Source organism: Pomacea canaliculata, linkage group LG14 (genome assembly GCF_003073045.1).
Source record: "Pomacea canaliculata isolate SZHN2017 linkage group LG14, ASM307304v1, whole genome shotgun sequence".
NCBI lineage: Eukaryota > Metazoa > Mollusca > Gastropoda > Architaenioglossa > Ampullariidae > Pomacea > Pomacea canaliculata.
The window spans coordinates 4,622,267-4,638,349 of NC_037603.1; the positions used below are offsets into that span (position 1 = coordinate 4,622,267).

The 16,083-nt window shown below is 40.8% G+C and overlaps 1 protein-coding gene across 1 annotated transcript; it reads left to right on the top strand.

The window, feature by feature from the left end:
• Positions 1 to 3,531: 3,531 nt before the first annotated feature.
• Positions 3,532 to 9,086, top strand: LOC112555546 (relaxin receptor 2-like). The gene is made up of 3 exons (XM_025223978.1): positions 3,532 to 3,607; positions 8,239 to 8,534; positions 8,727 to 9,086. Exons 1-3 carry the CDS (start codon positions 3,532 to 3,534, stop codon positions 9,084 to 9,086), a joined length of 732 nt encoding a protein of 243 aa, XP_025079763.1.
• Positions 9,087 to 16,083: the final 6,997 nt, after the last annotated feature.

A 16,083-nucleotide genomic window follows, 5' to 3' on the forward strand; every position in this document is an offset into this window, starting at 1 on the left:
TATGGCGGAGTCCTGCTCGTGCTGCGTGTTGACGCTGCCCTGAGGTGTGCAGACACGGCCTGCTGAACATGAACAGTTTGTCGTCACCTTATTTTGTCGTCACTTTATTTTGTCGTCACCTTATTTTCACGTCATCTTATTTTGTGGTCACCTTATTATGATGTCACATTACCTTCTGAGCCTTCGCTCTTTGGTGAAGCGCCTTGAGGTGACCACAGGCCAGGATAACGCGCTACACCAGCGAACATAATATTTTTATAATTATTTTCGCAAATAAACGATTTATTACCTTTATTTACGGTTTAATCTATAAAACAAGTGAGTGAGACTATACTGAATGAAGTGCGAATAAAATGGACCTCAAAATACATTTTCTTGCAGCACAAACTAATTCTCTCGACCTACAGTCATAAATAACGGATATCCCCAGTTCATCAAAGCTTGAATGACACATCTAGTCTAACAGAACATTAAAATAACATCTCAGCGATAGAATTTCTGCTTAGTGAAGTTAATTGCTTGATTTGAGGATGGCGGGCAGAATGGGTTATTGCAAAAGGTTGTTATAATATATATATATCAGCAAGTTTATCGGGAATGGAGGTATGTGTTGCAGTAATGTAATGTTTTAAGCGATTTTTACGTTAACTCTCTGTGTATGTGTAAACATGTGACAAACAGTTACACGCCACATTTTAACTCTTTCTGATTTTTTTGTTTACTACTAACACTACGCTGTAGTCTTGGTTAATCATTATTTGTTTTCTTCCTTTATGGTCTCTAGAACTGTGTAAATTGCTTTTACCTATCCTGTCAATATAGGAACATACACGCGTGGCTGGGGGGGGGGGGAATCACATCTCATTATTGTCGGGCTCATGTGACCGTGACGGTTCTCTAGGGCCGTTGTGCCACTTGCAGTCTCTCTGGCACTGTGTTAAAATCGTTGCAGTCCTACCCGAGTGATCGCTCACAGTCTGGGTAACAATAGGCACATATTTTCGCCTTCTCCATTGAAGAACACGTCACCTCCTTCAGAAACATCTTGCATGATCAAGCACATTTTTCCATCCACTCCTCAATTCTTCATCTTCATTAACGCACTTTTCGGGTTGTCATCCGTGTGTTCACGCTTACCTTGACTGTCGGTTTTTTTCGTAGTCTTTTGTATACAGAGCATTTAGCTCGCCTCCATGTTTGGAAATTTGCTGTAAAATCTCAATAATCGTCATCGTCATGATGTTTTGGTCAAAGGATATTACCACTTAGACCTGCCTTCATTTGCTTTAAAAACTTAAGATAAAGGTTGTTGGGGAAGAGGAAGAGAGAAGGTGAACCACTTTCCTACACTACCTGCCTGTTTTTATACCCAATAAGGGGGATCAAGTACCCATTCAACAAGGGCAGTGAGGGTCAGTCAGTCAGTCAGTCAGTCAGTCAGTCAGTCAGTCAGTCAGTCAGTCAGTCAGTCAGTCAGTCAGTCAGTCAGTCAGTCAGTCAGTCTTATAGCTACGTAGCACTATGCCATTTAATTTTTTGTTCTGGTAGCGAACGTACAGAAAGAGAGAGAGAGAGCACAGCAGGTGACAACAGTGATGTACAAAAAGCAGCAACATGATGCAGGGATTTCATTCTGTGTGCTCGTTGGTCTCCCCGCCCTCCACATGAGGTCTGTACGTCATCTGATAGCAGGTGTCTTCTTCTTTTAGATCGTCAAAAACTCTCTTCTACAGGTAGGACCCGTGCACGGTATCGTGATCTTACAAATCATTGATGTTTCAAGAGCTTGAGATTCCAGAACACGTTGTAGTTACTGGTGTGTTCGAGCATATAAATTTGTGTGCATGTGTGTATCAGGTATGCTCAGGTGTATTTGTGTGTATGTGTGACGAATACTACTATACTACTACTTATAATAATACAGCAAATGTATATAACATCTGTTTCTACCTCCAGGCCGACTCTAAGCGCTTGATATATTCATATAATCTGAACACACATATTTCAGTGCGAGCAAAGTCTGACTGTATCGACGAATGAGAGCAACACACGCGAAAGTTCACCGATCAACAGAAGGTCGAGACAACATGAAGACCACAGCTGTGCCCATCGTGAAGTCCGCACGTCGGACATGAAGCTAATCCACCGACACAATCACAAGTCCAACACCAGGTAGACATCAGATAAAACAGAAACAAGACAGAGCTCTGTACCCTCCACCCGGTTATACTACGTAAAGTAGGAGACAATATAACACAATCAAAATACGGAACAGTCAAGCACAAGAAAATTTGTTTCTAATTATTTTTAGGATAATATTAAGCTTTAATTGCTGGGTAATATAAGTCGTTGTTTGCTAAAATTTCTTAGATAAATGCTTTCTCTCTCGAAAGATTCTTAAAACACACAGACACGCACAAACACAGAGAGAGAGGGAGTGAAAAAATTTTCCACTGTAATACGAGAAATAAATGTGACTGGGAATACAAAGGCAAACAGTTTGAGGCAAGGTGGAAAATGTAGTTTCAAAAATCTTTACAAACGATTAACTGTTTTTAAACTGTTGTAAAAGAATTTGTTAATTAACTAGTGGAAATACATTTTTTTTCTTAGACAGTACTAGAATATTGTCTTGGATGTCTTTATAAAGCAGTGTACCTAACAAAGCAGTCGGAGGAACCTCACAGACATCACAGAATGTTTTACTCTAAGATGATCGTCAGTTCCTTGTCCTCAGTCCTTTAGCTAGTTCCTTCAGAAAAGGTCAAAGGTAGCTGCTGAGAGACTTTACCTATCTATGGCTTTGATTATTTCGAAACAGAGGAGACGACACAGTGACATGTTCAGAACAATAACAACGATCGTTAGTATACTTTGCTTACACTTTACATCCGGCTCCTCTACATCAACAGCAAGTAGAGTGATGAACCCCACATCAGGGGAGGTGAGCATCACTGCGCACAGTGCAGTCCACCATCAAAAGTCCTATTCATCTGCCAGACATCATGACCAACTCGTACCATGTGAGTCAAGGGTCACGACATTCTAGTGACACCCGTGACACCAACACACTGATGATTACTACTTCCGGTCACGACTCTGCTGTCCAACTGCGTGACGTAGTAAAAGTAAACAGTTCGTCTGAGGCCACAAGCAAGAGGAACAAATCATCCTGATCTCCATCTAGAACTTAGAAACTGCTCTAACCGCATAGACAGACATCATATCATCCATAACGAGGCCGTCATTAACTGGACCTTTCATCCGAGAGATGAAGTTTTGTCACACGACACTTCGTTTTGTATTTTGCATCTAAGTGTTCCCAAAGGGATGGTGGCTGTTGTGCAGGTAAAATACCCGATTACAAATTGTGCCGCTGTCAACATCGCCCTGTTGGACGACAAAGATGTGACCATCTTCTCTGGCTGTCCGCTTCGGCTGCCTCCGTCATTTGTTACCTATTCTCATCTCGTGACCTTTAATTTGACCTTTGTTGTAGCTAACTTCAAAAGATTGATTTCTTCTTTTAAAATGGCCTTTAACATCACCACCTTGCCAGAGAGCAGTCGCCCACACCTTGAAATCAACTTTCATTCCTCAACATCAGGTGTGTTACTTTAGATACTACAATTCAGTCTTACACAAAATTAAACAGAAAATTAGAGAAAATTAGATGATTGAGATGATAATTTTATTGTATGGCGCTGTTTATTGCTAACCGCACACTTAATATGAACCCTGATGATAAGTTCTTAGTATTGTACAACAACAAACGTAATACAATAGGAGATGTAAAATACTATTTATTCACAACAGTTAGTTGTACAAAATAAACGTGTACTACGTTTTTTATGGCAACAGAGAATTAGAAGCAGCTGCAGTAATTGTAAACCTTTGTGGCGGTCTGTAAATTCCCTTTGCCTTTTGCAATCTGTAATTCCTGTTTTGTTGATTTATTTTAATCATAACATTAACATTTGTTTATTCACAAAGGTAGGTGAGTGTGATGAGTTTAAGTGCACAGAGGTCAGACCGGCAGTCTACCGGGTCATGCACTGTCCTTGTCCTTTACAATCAGGACAAACTAGTCATCTGCACGGATATCTTTCTGTCCTTCTACCACACCATCTTTAGAGTTACAAGGACTTACTACTTATATGAGCATATAAACTACCTTTCTGTGCTTACCGTTTCATGTCCTCACCAACTGCTTAGAACGATCTGAAAGACTACACAGGGACTGTAACAAATAAAAGTTTCAATGAGTGTCATAAGTCTTTTGAATTTATATAACATAACAGGAAACATATCTGTATGGCAAATGTATTTTACAAATATCACACACAAAGGGTAGGGTACTAAAATGTCATAAAATTACTTTCTACGGTTCAGCTTATGGTTAATCTCCTTATCTTATTACGATAACTTAAACCTATTTCACCATCATTGTGTAACCATAGTGTCTCAAAACTCCTTCCACATTTATCACACCTGTCACAAGTCGCAAAACTGAAGAGCTAAATGTCTCTCGTTTGTATGACAATACAAAGGTCATTTTCCAATGAGTTACAGGTAAAATCGAGATGAAGAACTGGAGTCAACAGGACTATCGACCATTCGTAAAATCCTCTGTACACCTCAAGGCTCTAAATGACAATATTATTGTCCTTCATTTAATTCCTCGTACATATATGTGCTCGGACATCAAGTACTCTGAGCACGTGACCTTCCGCACAGACAACAACACCTTAACGTATCCTTTATGCAGATTACCGGTAAACATTTGCCACGGCCTTACTTTTTATTCCGGATGGGTATTCATAGAATTTCAAAGTTATCAGACGTATTGGGTAAACAACTTGACATTATCTTTTGATTTTCAACACAAGTCACAACCACCTGTGGAACTGTCTGGAGACAGGTGGAACTGCTCAGTTACAGACTGGCCGGACATGTGGCAGGACACTCCATGTATCTTGATGTTTGACTGTAACGACAAGGAAGCAGAAGGTGGTTGTTGGCAAGGTGATGGCACATTCAGACAGGGACTATTTCAGGTTGACGGGCGCTGTATTGCTGTTTCCAGTGTAAACCAATCATCATCTTGGCCCCGTGAGAGCGGATGGTGTCAGGAGCGTGGAGGACAACTCGTCAGTCTGACTACACAAAACCTGAAAGATCGTCTGCCAAAACTGCTACAGAGGCTAAATCTGAGTGGAATTGTTTTCCTTGGCCTGATGACAATGCCGGAAGCTTTATCCCCAATGTAAGTACACGTGTATTTTACTCTACATTTGTTTCAATGGTTGTATGGTCGCTTCGTTGTATCTACTGTGTTCATCGATGATTATGTAGACTGTTTGACTACCTTATTCTGCTGATTAACCAATATTTTATTTGCCCAGGTACCAACACAGTTTACAGTGGATTGATAAGACTGTTGCACATACCAGCAACACAAAGTATAGTTCAGGTGTGCAAGAGTGCTTTTCTATCGGATTTAGTTTATATCATCAACACGTTTCAGCTTACCTGATGAAAGCAGGATGTAACGCGATGTATTCCATTACTTTTCGCATGTGCCAGCTTCCGGTTACTTACAAACAGCAACAGCTACCGATGATTTCCACACAACAGCACTCTGAGAGACTGTCAAAGGTCAGTAACGGCCCAGCGCTACTTGTATGTGCTCACAATAATAACCGCATTGAGATCTTACATAAAACTTAATTTACTTTTGTGCATATGTCTTCACATCTATTTTGTATACCAAAAACATACTAAAACAAATCAAGACTATTTTTATATCTAAATTATATAAAGTTTTGATACTTTATTATTGTAATATCCGATCATGTAATTGTTGTCGATGTCAGCGGTGTCTAAAGTACAAACATCCGAATGTCCACCAGGCTGCGTACATCCGATGCCCCGCTAATCACTTCACTCACGTGTTCCTGGCTTGTGATAAGAACTCTGCCTGTTGGTCTGGTAACTATGGCGACAAGTCTTTCTGTTCGGCACCACTGACGTCACTTCCGCCGTTCTTTAAGTGCAGCGGTGTGCAGGATAGTGTCCCCTACACGTTAGTGTGTGACCATCGGCCTGACTGTAAAGACGGGAGTGACGAGGACTTCTGCTTCTTCCCACAATGTAATAGTTCATCGTCTTTTCACTGCAGCGGTAAACAGGTTTGTCTTATCATTTCTTTACTTTAAAATAAAAGCTACAGATAATGAAAGTCGAGTTTAAATTTTAGCTACCTGTACTGAAGTTTTGAACAAAATCCCCTCGGTTTTTGATAGTCTTACGATATAATTATACTTATGTCCAAAAGGTAGCAATGGTTTCAGGATACCGGCACGTTTTTCACTTTTGCAAAGGAAAACAAAGTCTGATTAGGAACTTAGAAAAAGAAGCAGCCTGTCTCGTAGAGTCGAACACGATCCTGACATGCGCAATGTCACTGTCGAGAAGACGGAAAACTTGAGATTGAGAGTAAACACATACTTCCCGTTGGATTTAGATTATGTCATTTAATAAATAAATATTTTGGCATTCTTAATCCATTCAAAAGTTTTTCTTTACATTTACCTTCAGAAATTATTTTTAATCTACAATTCGACTATTATTACTTTACTATGTTAATGAAACTTTTCTGAAGAAAGCGTGTACTGTTTAAGCTTATCTTCAAATTTCCTTTTCTTTAATTTTTTAAAAATAATAAACACCGGTTACGTAGTATAACGCACACATAAGTAACTAAAAAATAGTATACCTAATTAATACCTAATTAACACATAAACAAATATTTTACCATATGCTTTCGTATTTCGCGTCACAACTTATCAATGACTTCCTGCTTTAGGTATTACGGTTTTCTTTTTGTTGTCCTGAAAAATCACTATGGGCATGAGTAACAGATAAATTTAATGCAAGTCATGTGCAAATGTCAATATTGTTAGCCTTCTACAAAATTTGTTTTAATGAGACAGGAATAATACCATGTATCGTGTCGGCAGTGTGTTGATCAGAGTAAAGTCTGTGACAATCAAGTGGATTGTGATGACAACAAAGACGAAGACTTGTGTCACACGGAATCCTTCAAAACAATTTATTTCGAGGACATATTTTATACACCACCTTTAAGACTTACATTTCAAGAAGGACTGTTAACTTTGACTGATTACAACTCGTCTGAAATGTCGACATTTACTTGTCCTGATACCGACTTCACGTGTGTCAGCCTTCAGCAGGTTTGTCTGCCTGTCTACCTCCGTTGTAACGGGATGAACGACTGTCCTGGTCACGAAGACGAGGCGGCATGTGACAGGTACACGTGTCCAGGCTTCTACCGCTGCCGCGCCTCTCAGGTGTGTGTTCACGAGAGTCACGTGTGTGACGGGATCTACCATTGTCCTCAACGTGATGATGAAATACTGTGTAATGAAACATGTCCACACAACTGTGTCTGTCACGGCTTGGCCTTCATTTGTTCTGACATTTTCAATGCCGCTGACTATTCTAACATTCGCTATCTGGATGCCAGCGGGACTTTGATGACCCTCGCTCATCTGTGGAACAACACCTTCCTCGTTCATCTCAGTCTGGTCCGCTGTAAACTCAATGAACTGCATGAAGTCGTTTTGCCTAATCTCCGTATTGTGGATCTGAGCTACAATGAGTTAACTCACATAACGAGCAGCCATTTTGCTGGTCTGACAAATATTGAGTATTTGAAGATAAGTAATAATCCTTTAAAACGAATTTACTTGCAGGATTACGTTTACACAAATCCTCTAAAATTGTTAGAGCTATCGCATATCACAATATCAGAAATTGACTTTGCGATGTTCACCTATTTTTCGCATTTAACTGTGTTAAATCTCTCTGGTAGTCAGATAAAGCACGTGACAGGAAAAGGCTTTGGTAAAATGAATAATCTGCGCATGCTCGATCTGCGACAATGTCCAATCACACATTTTCCAAAGGAAATATTCCAGGCTCTGTCCCGACTGGACACTGTTTATGCTGACAACTACAAGCTGTGCTGTCCGGCAATACTACCCCGAGGGTTCAACGTGCTCAACTGTCACGCTCCCTCCAATGAAGTGTCTTCGTGTGACGATCTACTTCGCTCCAACCTGTACCGCGTGGCACTCGCCATCTTTGCCTCGCTCTCGTTACTGGGAAATGTCGGCACACTGCTTTACCGCTTGATCTTCCACAAAACCACAGGTGACATCGGGTATGATGTCTTCGTCACCAACCTGTGTGTGGCCGACTGTCTCATGGGTGTGTATTTATTGGTTATCGGTGTCGCAGATTACAGGTACAGAGGCTCTTACCTGTGGGAGGATGTCGACTGGAGGAACAGCGGCTTGTGCAAGGTTACAGGCTTCGTGTGTTTATTGTCAATGGAGATGTCTGTGTTTATGATCTTTTTAATCACTACAGACCGCTTTTTAGTTCTTCGTTTTCCTTTTAGTTCTTTTCATTTTAATAAACGTTCAGCACAGCTTACATGTGGACTTGTGTGGCTTGCAGGTCTGACCTTAGCTGTGACCCCTTGTCTTCCTGTGACGTCACACTGGCAGTTTTACAGCCAGACTAGTATTTGTATTCCGCTTCCTACCTCCAGGGTTGATTTCCCTGGTCGTAAATATTCGTTTACTGTTATAGTTGTCTTGAATTTTATGTGTTTTCTTGTTATTTTTGTGGGTCAGGTCCTTATTTACTGGTCTATTCGCGCGACCTCCATGTGTGTGTCCAGCACATCCAAAGCTACTAAAGACATTACTGTAGCACGACGGCTAATCACTGTAGTAATGTCGGACTTTTTGTGCTGGTTTCCTGTCGGTTTAACGGGAATTCTCGCGACCTATGACATTCCTATCTCGGGAGAGGTCAATGTGGCGATGGCTATTTTTATTTTGCCTGTTAACTCCGCATTGAACCCCTTCCTTTACACGTTTAACATTTATTTGGAGAGGAGACGACGAGCTGGAGAAGTAGAAAGACAAAAATGGATAATGTGTCAACTGAAATCGCAGAGGATTGTAAGACAGAGGGTGTTTAAGACCTAAACAAAACTCCGTGCCCTAAACTTTGTAAAGGCAATTGTTGTAAATTTAAAGAATCAAAATGTCTGGGTTTTTTTCCTTATTATTTTTCTTTACATTTTTATTTACTCTTGCAATTTCTTAAAATTTCCTTTGTTTTGGAAGGCTTGTTATCTCCAAAATTCTAATCATTCTTCAATTTGAACTTTCGTTGAAATCGATAGGTACGTATGGCTAATTGATTATTTCTGTGTTATTCCTTTCTTTTCTTTGCGTTTGTTTTATGCAGACTTGCTTACTGCAAATCCTTGCTTGCGGGCTGCCTGTATACCTTCTTCACAAACTCCACAAAGTACTGAAGTCTGCTGCACGTCTGGTGCTTAGAGCAGGACACGTGACCACACCACCCCTCTCCTTATTTTTCTACTTTAGTTTCCCATCCGTTTTCATCCAGTACAGACTGTCCGTGCTGTGTTTTAATTACTTAACTGGCACCTTCTCTGGTTATTTCACTGAACTGCTCTTCTTTTTTGTCCCTACCAGACACTCTACTCCTCATCTGATGATTGTCTCCTTACTCTTCCTGTCACCAGAACAACAACAACAAACGGCCACAGGATTTTTAGTTATTAAAATTTCGATTTTTGGTTATCATGGAACTCTCTCCCTTTCCATATCCCCAACCTACGACAATTAAATCCTTTAAGCGTGCACTGAAGACACACCTCTTCCTTAAACATCACACTTAACAACCTATCCCATAATACCAGTCCTTTTTAACACCCTTCCTAGAACAATATCATGTTACTCTTAGCTCTTGTACTTGTTATCTGGTTCCTTTTGTGTTTTCTGTATTTGATTATATTATTGATTTTGTAGGTTGTTTATTCTTTTATAGTTTTATATGTTACTTGTTTTCCTGTCGCTCGTATGCTGTCCATGTTTTGTTTTTGTTCTTAAGAGCTATGAGCATGCTCCTTAGGAGTGTGAGTATGCGCTTTACAAATTTTGCATTATTATTATTATTATTTATTATTATTATTATTATTATTATTATTATTATTATTATTATTACGCTTCATTTAAGGAAATGTTTTCAGAAGTACTGAGCAAATGTACAAAGGTGCGTAAAAAATCCCTATAAGAAATTGACTTTTAAATCCTGAGGAAAACTTACTGTCCTGACAAATGGCAAAATATTCAAAACATGAGCAAAACATAGAAACAGGAGCTCAATACAACATGCAACTTTTCTTTCATATAAATGGAGACAACTTTCTTTATAAGGTATTAATATATGTTTGTTTTCTGTTTTCTTTGTAATTTTATGTGTGCGTGTGGTATATGCGTGTGTGTGTGCGCGTGTAAATGAATTAATATGTAGATTCCCTTATACATACCGGTGTTCGCGAGAAATAAATGAATAATTTAATTATGATAATCAGCGGTCTAATAATAGAATCACCAAATTAAGATAACAGGTCAACAAAATAGTAATAGAGAATGGTCTTTTTAATAGGAAAACAAAAAATAATACCAAAAATGATGTGAGACAGATAGAGGACAATCTTAACTCTTGCTCACCTTTGTCATCACTACCACCATCATCGCCGCTGACAAAAGTGAATTATCAGCAAAATAAATCGCAAATAACCAACGTTATAACAACAGAAGACAATTAAAACATAGGAACTATACTCAGTACAACACTTACAGGAAGGACAGGGCAAGTTGTACTTACAAGATAAGGCCAAAGCAAGTGGTGCATCATAGAAATCACAGAAACGCGCAGACTTACATCTTAACCATTCTAAAGACACACTCACAATATCACAAACCCATCCTGATACCCAACTGACAGTTCATCTGTGATTCAGTAGCTGGAGGGCAAAGGTTACAAACACCTTCAGGTGCCTGTTACTTTTACAAAGAGACTTAGTATAACGCTTATCTTAACTGAAACATATGTTTGCAATACTGTGTAAACTGCTGTTATTATGGACCACTCAATCTACTCGTGTTCAACAGGACGATCCCGCAACCTGAGCGCCGAGGTCAGCAGTCACGGTCCGCGTGCTGCTCAGTAGCTGTGACCTATCGTCGACACGTGATATGCAAATGTCGGGATGAAGGGAAGTAAAGCAAGATTTTTCCTTACAGGTTACTGTGTGTATTGAAAGGACGGTTACTGACACGTCACCCGTTATTTTGTTCTCCTTGTCGAAAGAGTAAAACAAATGGAAACAAGACACGAAAGCGTTGACTGTTGTGACTCGACTTGCTATTACTTTTAGTGTACAAAATATTGAAATAATTTGTTTAATAAAAATAATTCTTGAAGCTGCTACGGCGCTCATGGACGGTATTCTCTGCTTGAGCAAAGGGGGAGATCCCCTACCGAAACTCGAACCTAAGCTATGTACCTACCTAATCACGTGACCCTCAAAATCTAATCTACCCGACCCTGACGGTATCGATATACTACGGAATCTACTGCCTACCCCTAATTAGTCCAGCGTTGATTACGCACCAGCTTAATTGTCTCCATGTCAGCTAATCAATAAGTCGCTACGCGAGCATTGCGTCATTTAGCCGCGTCATCCGTTACCCTTAGTAACGCAGTGCACGTGCTTTGTTTATGTGCTTCGCGGAGTCTGTAATTGTCTGTACACTTATTGCTGTACTACTGTCATTAAAGTACATTTAGAGATCAAAACTACTTGTATATTTACTCCTAAGTGTGTGTTAAATGTCTGTATATGTATGCCTGCCCTTGTGAGCGAAGAAAAATTTCTGTCCTGGGTATCCTCGACAGACAATAAAGTTTGTTTTATTTGATTTGATTTGATTAGTTTTGAATGGTAATGAAACAAATTTAAATGAGAAATTCAGGGTACAGAGTGATTTTACAGGGTACAGAATGATTTGGTACTTTTTACTTTAGCAAAGTGGTCCGCCGTCCGAAATACTTTAGTTACCAGTCCTACATCCTCCCTGGGCCTCTATCGACTTCATCAATCACCGCCAACTGTCAAGTGGACAAACGGGTAGAAATGATTCCCTTTGACAGACATGATTTTACAGAGGATAGAAATCAATGGTATTTAGTTTTGTGTGTGTGGAGAGAGAGGTAGGGAGATGCTTGCCTTGGGTAGTCAACAAATTTAATGGGTCACCTGTATCTGTTGAACTTAGGTCTTCTCTCTCTCCTTCTCTCTCTTTCTCTCTATCCCTTTCTCTCTCTTTCTCATTGTCGCTCGTTTTCTGCACACAGCATGGAGGACTTTTCTGTGTTTTTGCAAGTCTTCTCGAATTTCAACTCAAGCTTTAATGTTTCCTTATATGGCGCGTCTCTCAGTCTCCGCTATTGTCTCCCAAGCAAACCCCGGGAAAACTAAAAGTTACTATTGTACCATCCCAGCCATTGATCAGTTCCAACATCACTGGGTCTTTCTGTTTAGCTGCACCCTGTCAGCTTGTCAACATCAGGTCTCGCGAGTAGTGACTTTCATATGCAACGACTTTATGAAGCTGAGACATTCTTGTACTTTCTGGAAAAAAATATGGTGAGATTTTGTGTGTGTAGAGGAAACTGAAATATGAGACGATGAAAGACCGGCTGGAGGCAAGCACATCCATCAGTCCAATGGTGTGGTGTAGTGTACTTTCACCCGTCGGGAGCTGTTTAATTAGCACCTGATCGTTTAGTTTTTATTGGGCACATTTGCAAATTTAAATCCCATACTGAAAAGTTCGTTTGTTTTCTGTAAAACGATTTGTACGACGACCAATACAAATCTTAAACAGACTAGTTTAAAGTTAGACTTTGAGACATCCAGTGTTTATCAATATCTTCGTAAAAACTATGAAGTACAGGTTGTTTATGTTGTGCATGCCTGTAAATAAACTAACTAGACTTAACAAAGCAGACAACATGTTATATTCATAACCAAAATAAAATGACGTGAGCCTCTCGAGTGTGTTTTCTGTTGTTTATCTGTATTTAAGAATAGCGCAAAAGTCAACAGTATACTTTTAGATATGATGATCTCAATGTTTATCACTTTCTAATCACTTATGTTTGTGTTTGCATGTGTTAACATGATCAGATTAATGTTTCTTGCGATGTTCTGCGTCCTTCGGCATGGCGTCCTAGCGAGAAATGTAACAAAAAGTATCGACGAATGGGAGAAAAAAAATATTACCGAAAGAGATGTGCTGCAAGATTATCTCCTCGTTTTGCAAGAATCCACCACGGATTTTGGCGGCAAACTTACTGACAGTTACCCATCTGTAGAAAAAAATGGTGATGACAAGTCTTACAGCGTGGACACACACATAGACTTTCTGATAAACACGAGTTCCAGTCCCAATGCTCTGACAAGTGTAAATACGTCTGACGACCAGGCTACGGGTTTTCACTCAGTTTATTTGGACCTTGGTCTTAAAGAATGTGCCATGAAGTGGCCCACGTATCACGTGAGAGGAACCCAAGGGAGCATACTCATTTCTCTTACGCCTCATCACGTCACTGTCGGCGATTGTAGAAACTGGCAATGATGTCGACATCTTTCCGTTCGCCGTACGCCTCCACTAGGACACCCAAGATCTTTCTTCTCGTGTCTATTGCGTCATGCGAGAGCATCAACACTCGACGTCTGGCAGGTCCCTCCAGCGCGCTCAAGATGTAACCACAAGCCGCATTCTGAGACATCGGGTTTATGGCGAGAGCTAACTCGACCTCTCAAACTCGTCGACACTCGTTGGTCCACCGGCAAACTACTGAAAAGCGGAATAACTAGTATGCTCGTACAGCCTCTACCGTGCTGTCGTCCTCTGCAACCATTGTGCTCCTCTCTGTTGACACACATCCTGCTCTCAGCGCCAAAGATGGAACCGAGTGTTGGGGGGGGGAGTATGTGACGACAACAAACAACAAGCAATCAAACAAAGGCAGAAACAGTCAGCAGGTGTGCGCCAAAACTAGTCCCGCCAAAACTAGCAACAACGCCGGACTACCCACCCTCTACAAATCCATAGAGCGCTGAAACAGATGTTAACAAATGCCTACAACTTGGTGTGCACAAGAACTTAATGTTCTGCCCCAAATACCATCCGGACCGGAGGCCTTGCGAATATTCACTCGCTGAAACCGCTCCACAAACTACTCATGACAAATCTCAACCTTCTGTACAGGGTGAAGAGAGCTAAGCACATCTTTCATTTGCACTGAGAAGTCATGAGACTCGAAACGAGCAAAGAAAGAATTAAGAGCATTAGGCAGGGCCGTTCTCTCAACGCCTGAGATCGACATTTTGGCTCTCGACCCCTTACTCCGATCATCAATATTGGCCATGTTGTTGAGTCCCTGCCAAGCTACTCGGATGTTACCTGTAGCAAACTGAGACTCGATTTTTGACTTGTGTTTCACCTTGACCCAACGGATAGCATCATGGACCTCTCTATGTACCAATTTTCTGTCGTGGGCAGAACCCGTGAAGAACACGTTTCTTTTTGTTAAGCACTGCTTTTAGGCCCTTGGTCACCTAAGGGTTGTTGTTAGGATAAATATAAACTGCTTTGATGGACTGGTTCAATCTGCACAGAAGGAGATATATGAAGTGATCGTGTTTACTAAGTCATCCAGATTAGGGCATGCTTTATCCCAGTCAGTACATTCAACACAGCCTTGACATAGAAACTAGTACTAGGAGGAAGAAGAAAATGGAGTTCGGACATTTCGTTGCAATCTGCAATGCCAACTCATTTATTTAATATATACACAGAAATTTAAAGTATTGGAATTTCATTGCCATTTGACGGAGATCCAAACTACTTGTATCTTTACTCCTAACTGTGTGTTAAATGTCTGTATGAGTATGTATGCCTGCCCTTGAGAGCGATGAAAAATTGTCCTGGGTATCCTCGACAGACAATAAAGTCTGATTTGATTTGATTTGATTTGACACAGGTGTTGACCACCACTTCACTGTCTGTTCCACGTACACAGGGAACTTCTGCTGGTCCACAGTGCCAGCTACCTCGCTGGCCACACGCCACACGACAAGGGACCGGACGACAAAGGCGACGAAACGATGAAACGAAGTGAGGACAAAACGTAGAAAAAGTCCAGACGCCGCACACACAGGGATGGAAAGGGCGAGGAAGAACCTGTACATGCACCCGGTCGTTACATGCACAGGAATGTCGCAGTTTGTTTTTCAATCTGTGCTCATTAAACAGTCGTTAGCGACTAGTCCCGCTGTTTATTAGTTGCTAACGATTAACTTAACTACAAGGTGCAACTGAAACACAAAGACCAGGTGACAAAAAAACTCCTCAGATGCTGGGTTGGGACAATGGGGGTTGTCTCTGGGCCTGCCTTAGGAACAATGGCGGAGACAGGGAGGCACGCGTGGTGCGGAAGAATGAAAGGTTGAATCGAAATGTGAGAAGACCTTTCTGGGGAGAAGAACACTGGAGACAAGCTGTGAGGTCAATGGTAGTGCAGGCTGTGTTCAGACAGAGAGATAGAAGGGGGAGACCGCCGCATACTACAGACTGTAGATTGTCACAGAGAAGGACCCAACCTGCAAGAATTGATGGGCCCCGAAAGGGACCCTTACTGGCTGAGAAATGGGACCCTAGGATGTTACACTCCCAGCCCGGCGAGGGATGGAAGCGGGTTTTCCGAGGACTTTCCATAATTTCCCCGCCCCAATAACTCATCGATCTGGGTTTGTATGGTTTCAGTGCTAACATAACCCATCAAAACACCCCTCTTCCCTTCAAAGCTTCACTAAAAATCCTAATTAAACTTCACCTTGTCCCAAATTTCGTTCTTACCACCATTGGCACACCAAAACACAATCTTAAATCTTTCACATACTTAATTTCAGGTGCTATCATTCACTCTTCTTGCTCTCGGTAAAGACAAGTAGGCAAAAAGATATACATAGTTCCACAGTTTACTACATCAAGTATGCAAGTTTTCATACAAATATAAAGAACACAGCAGTTT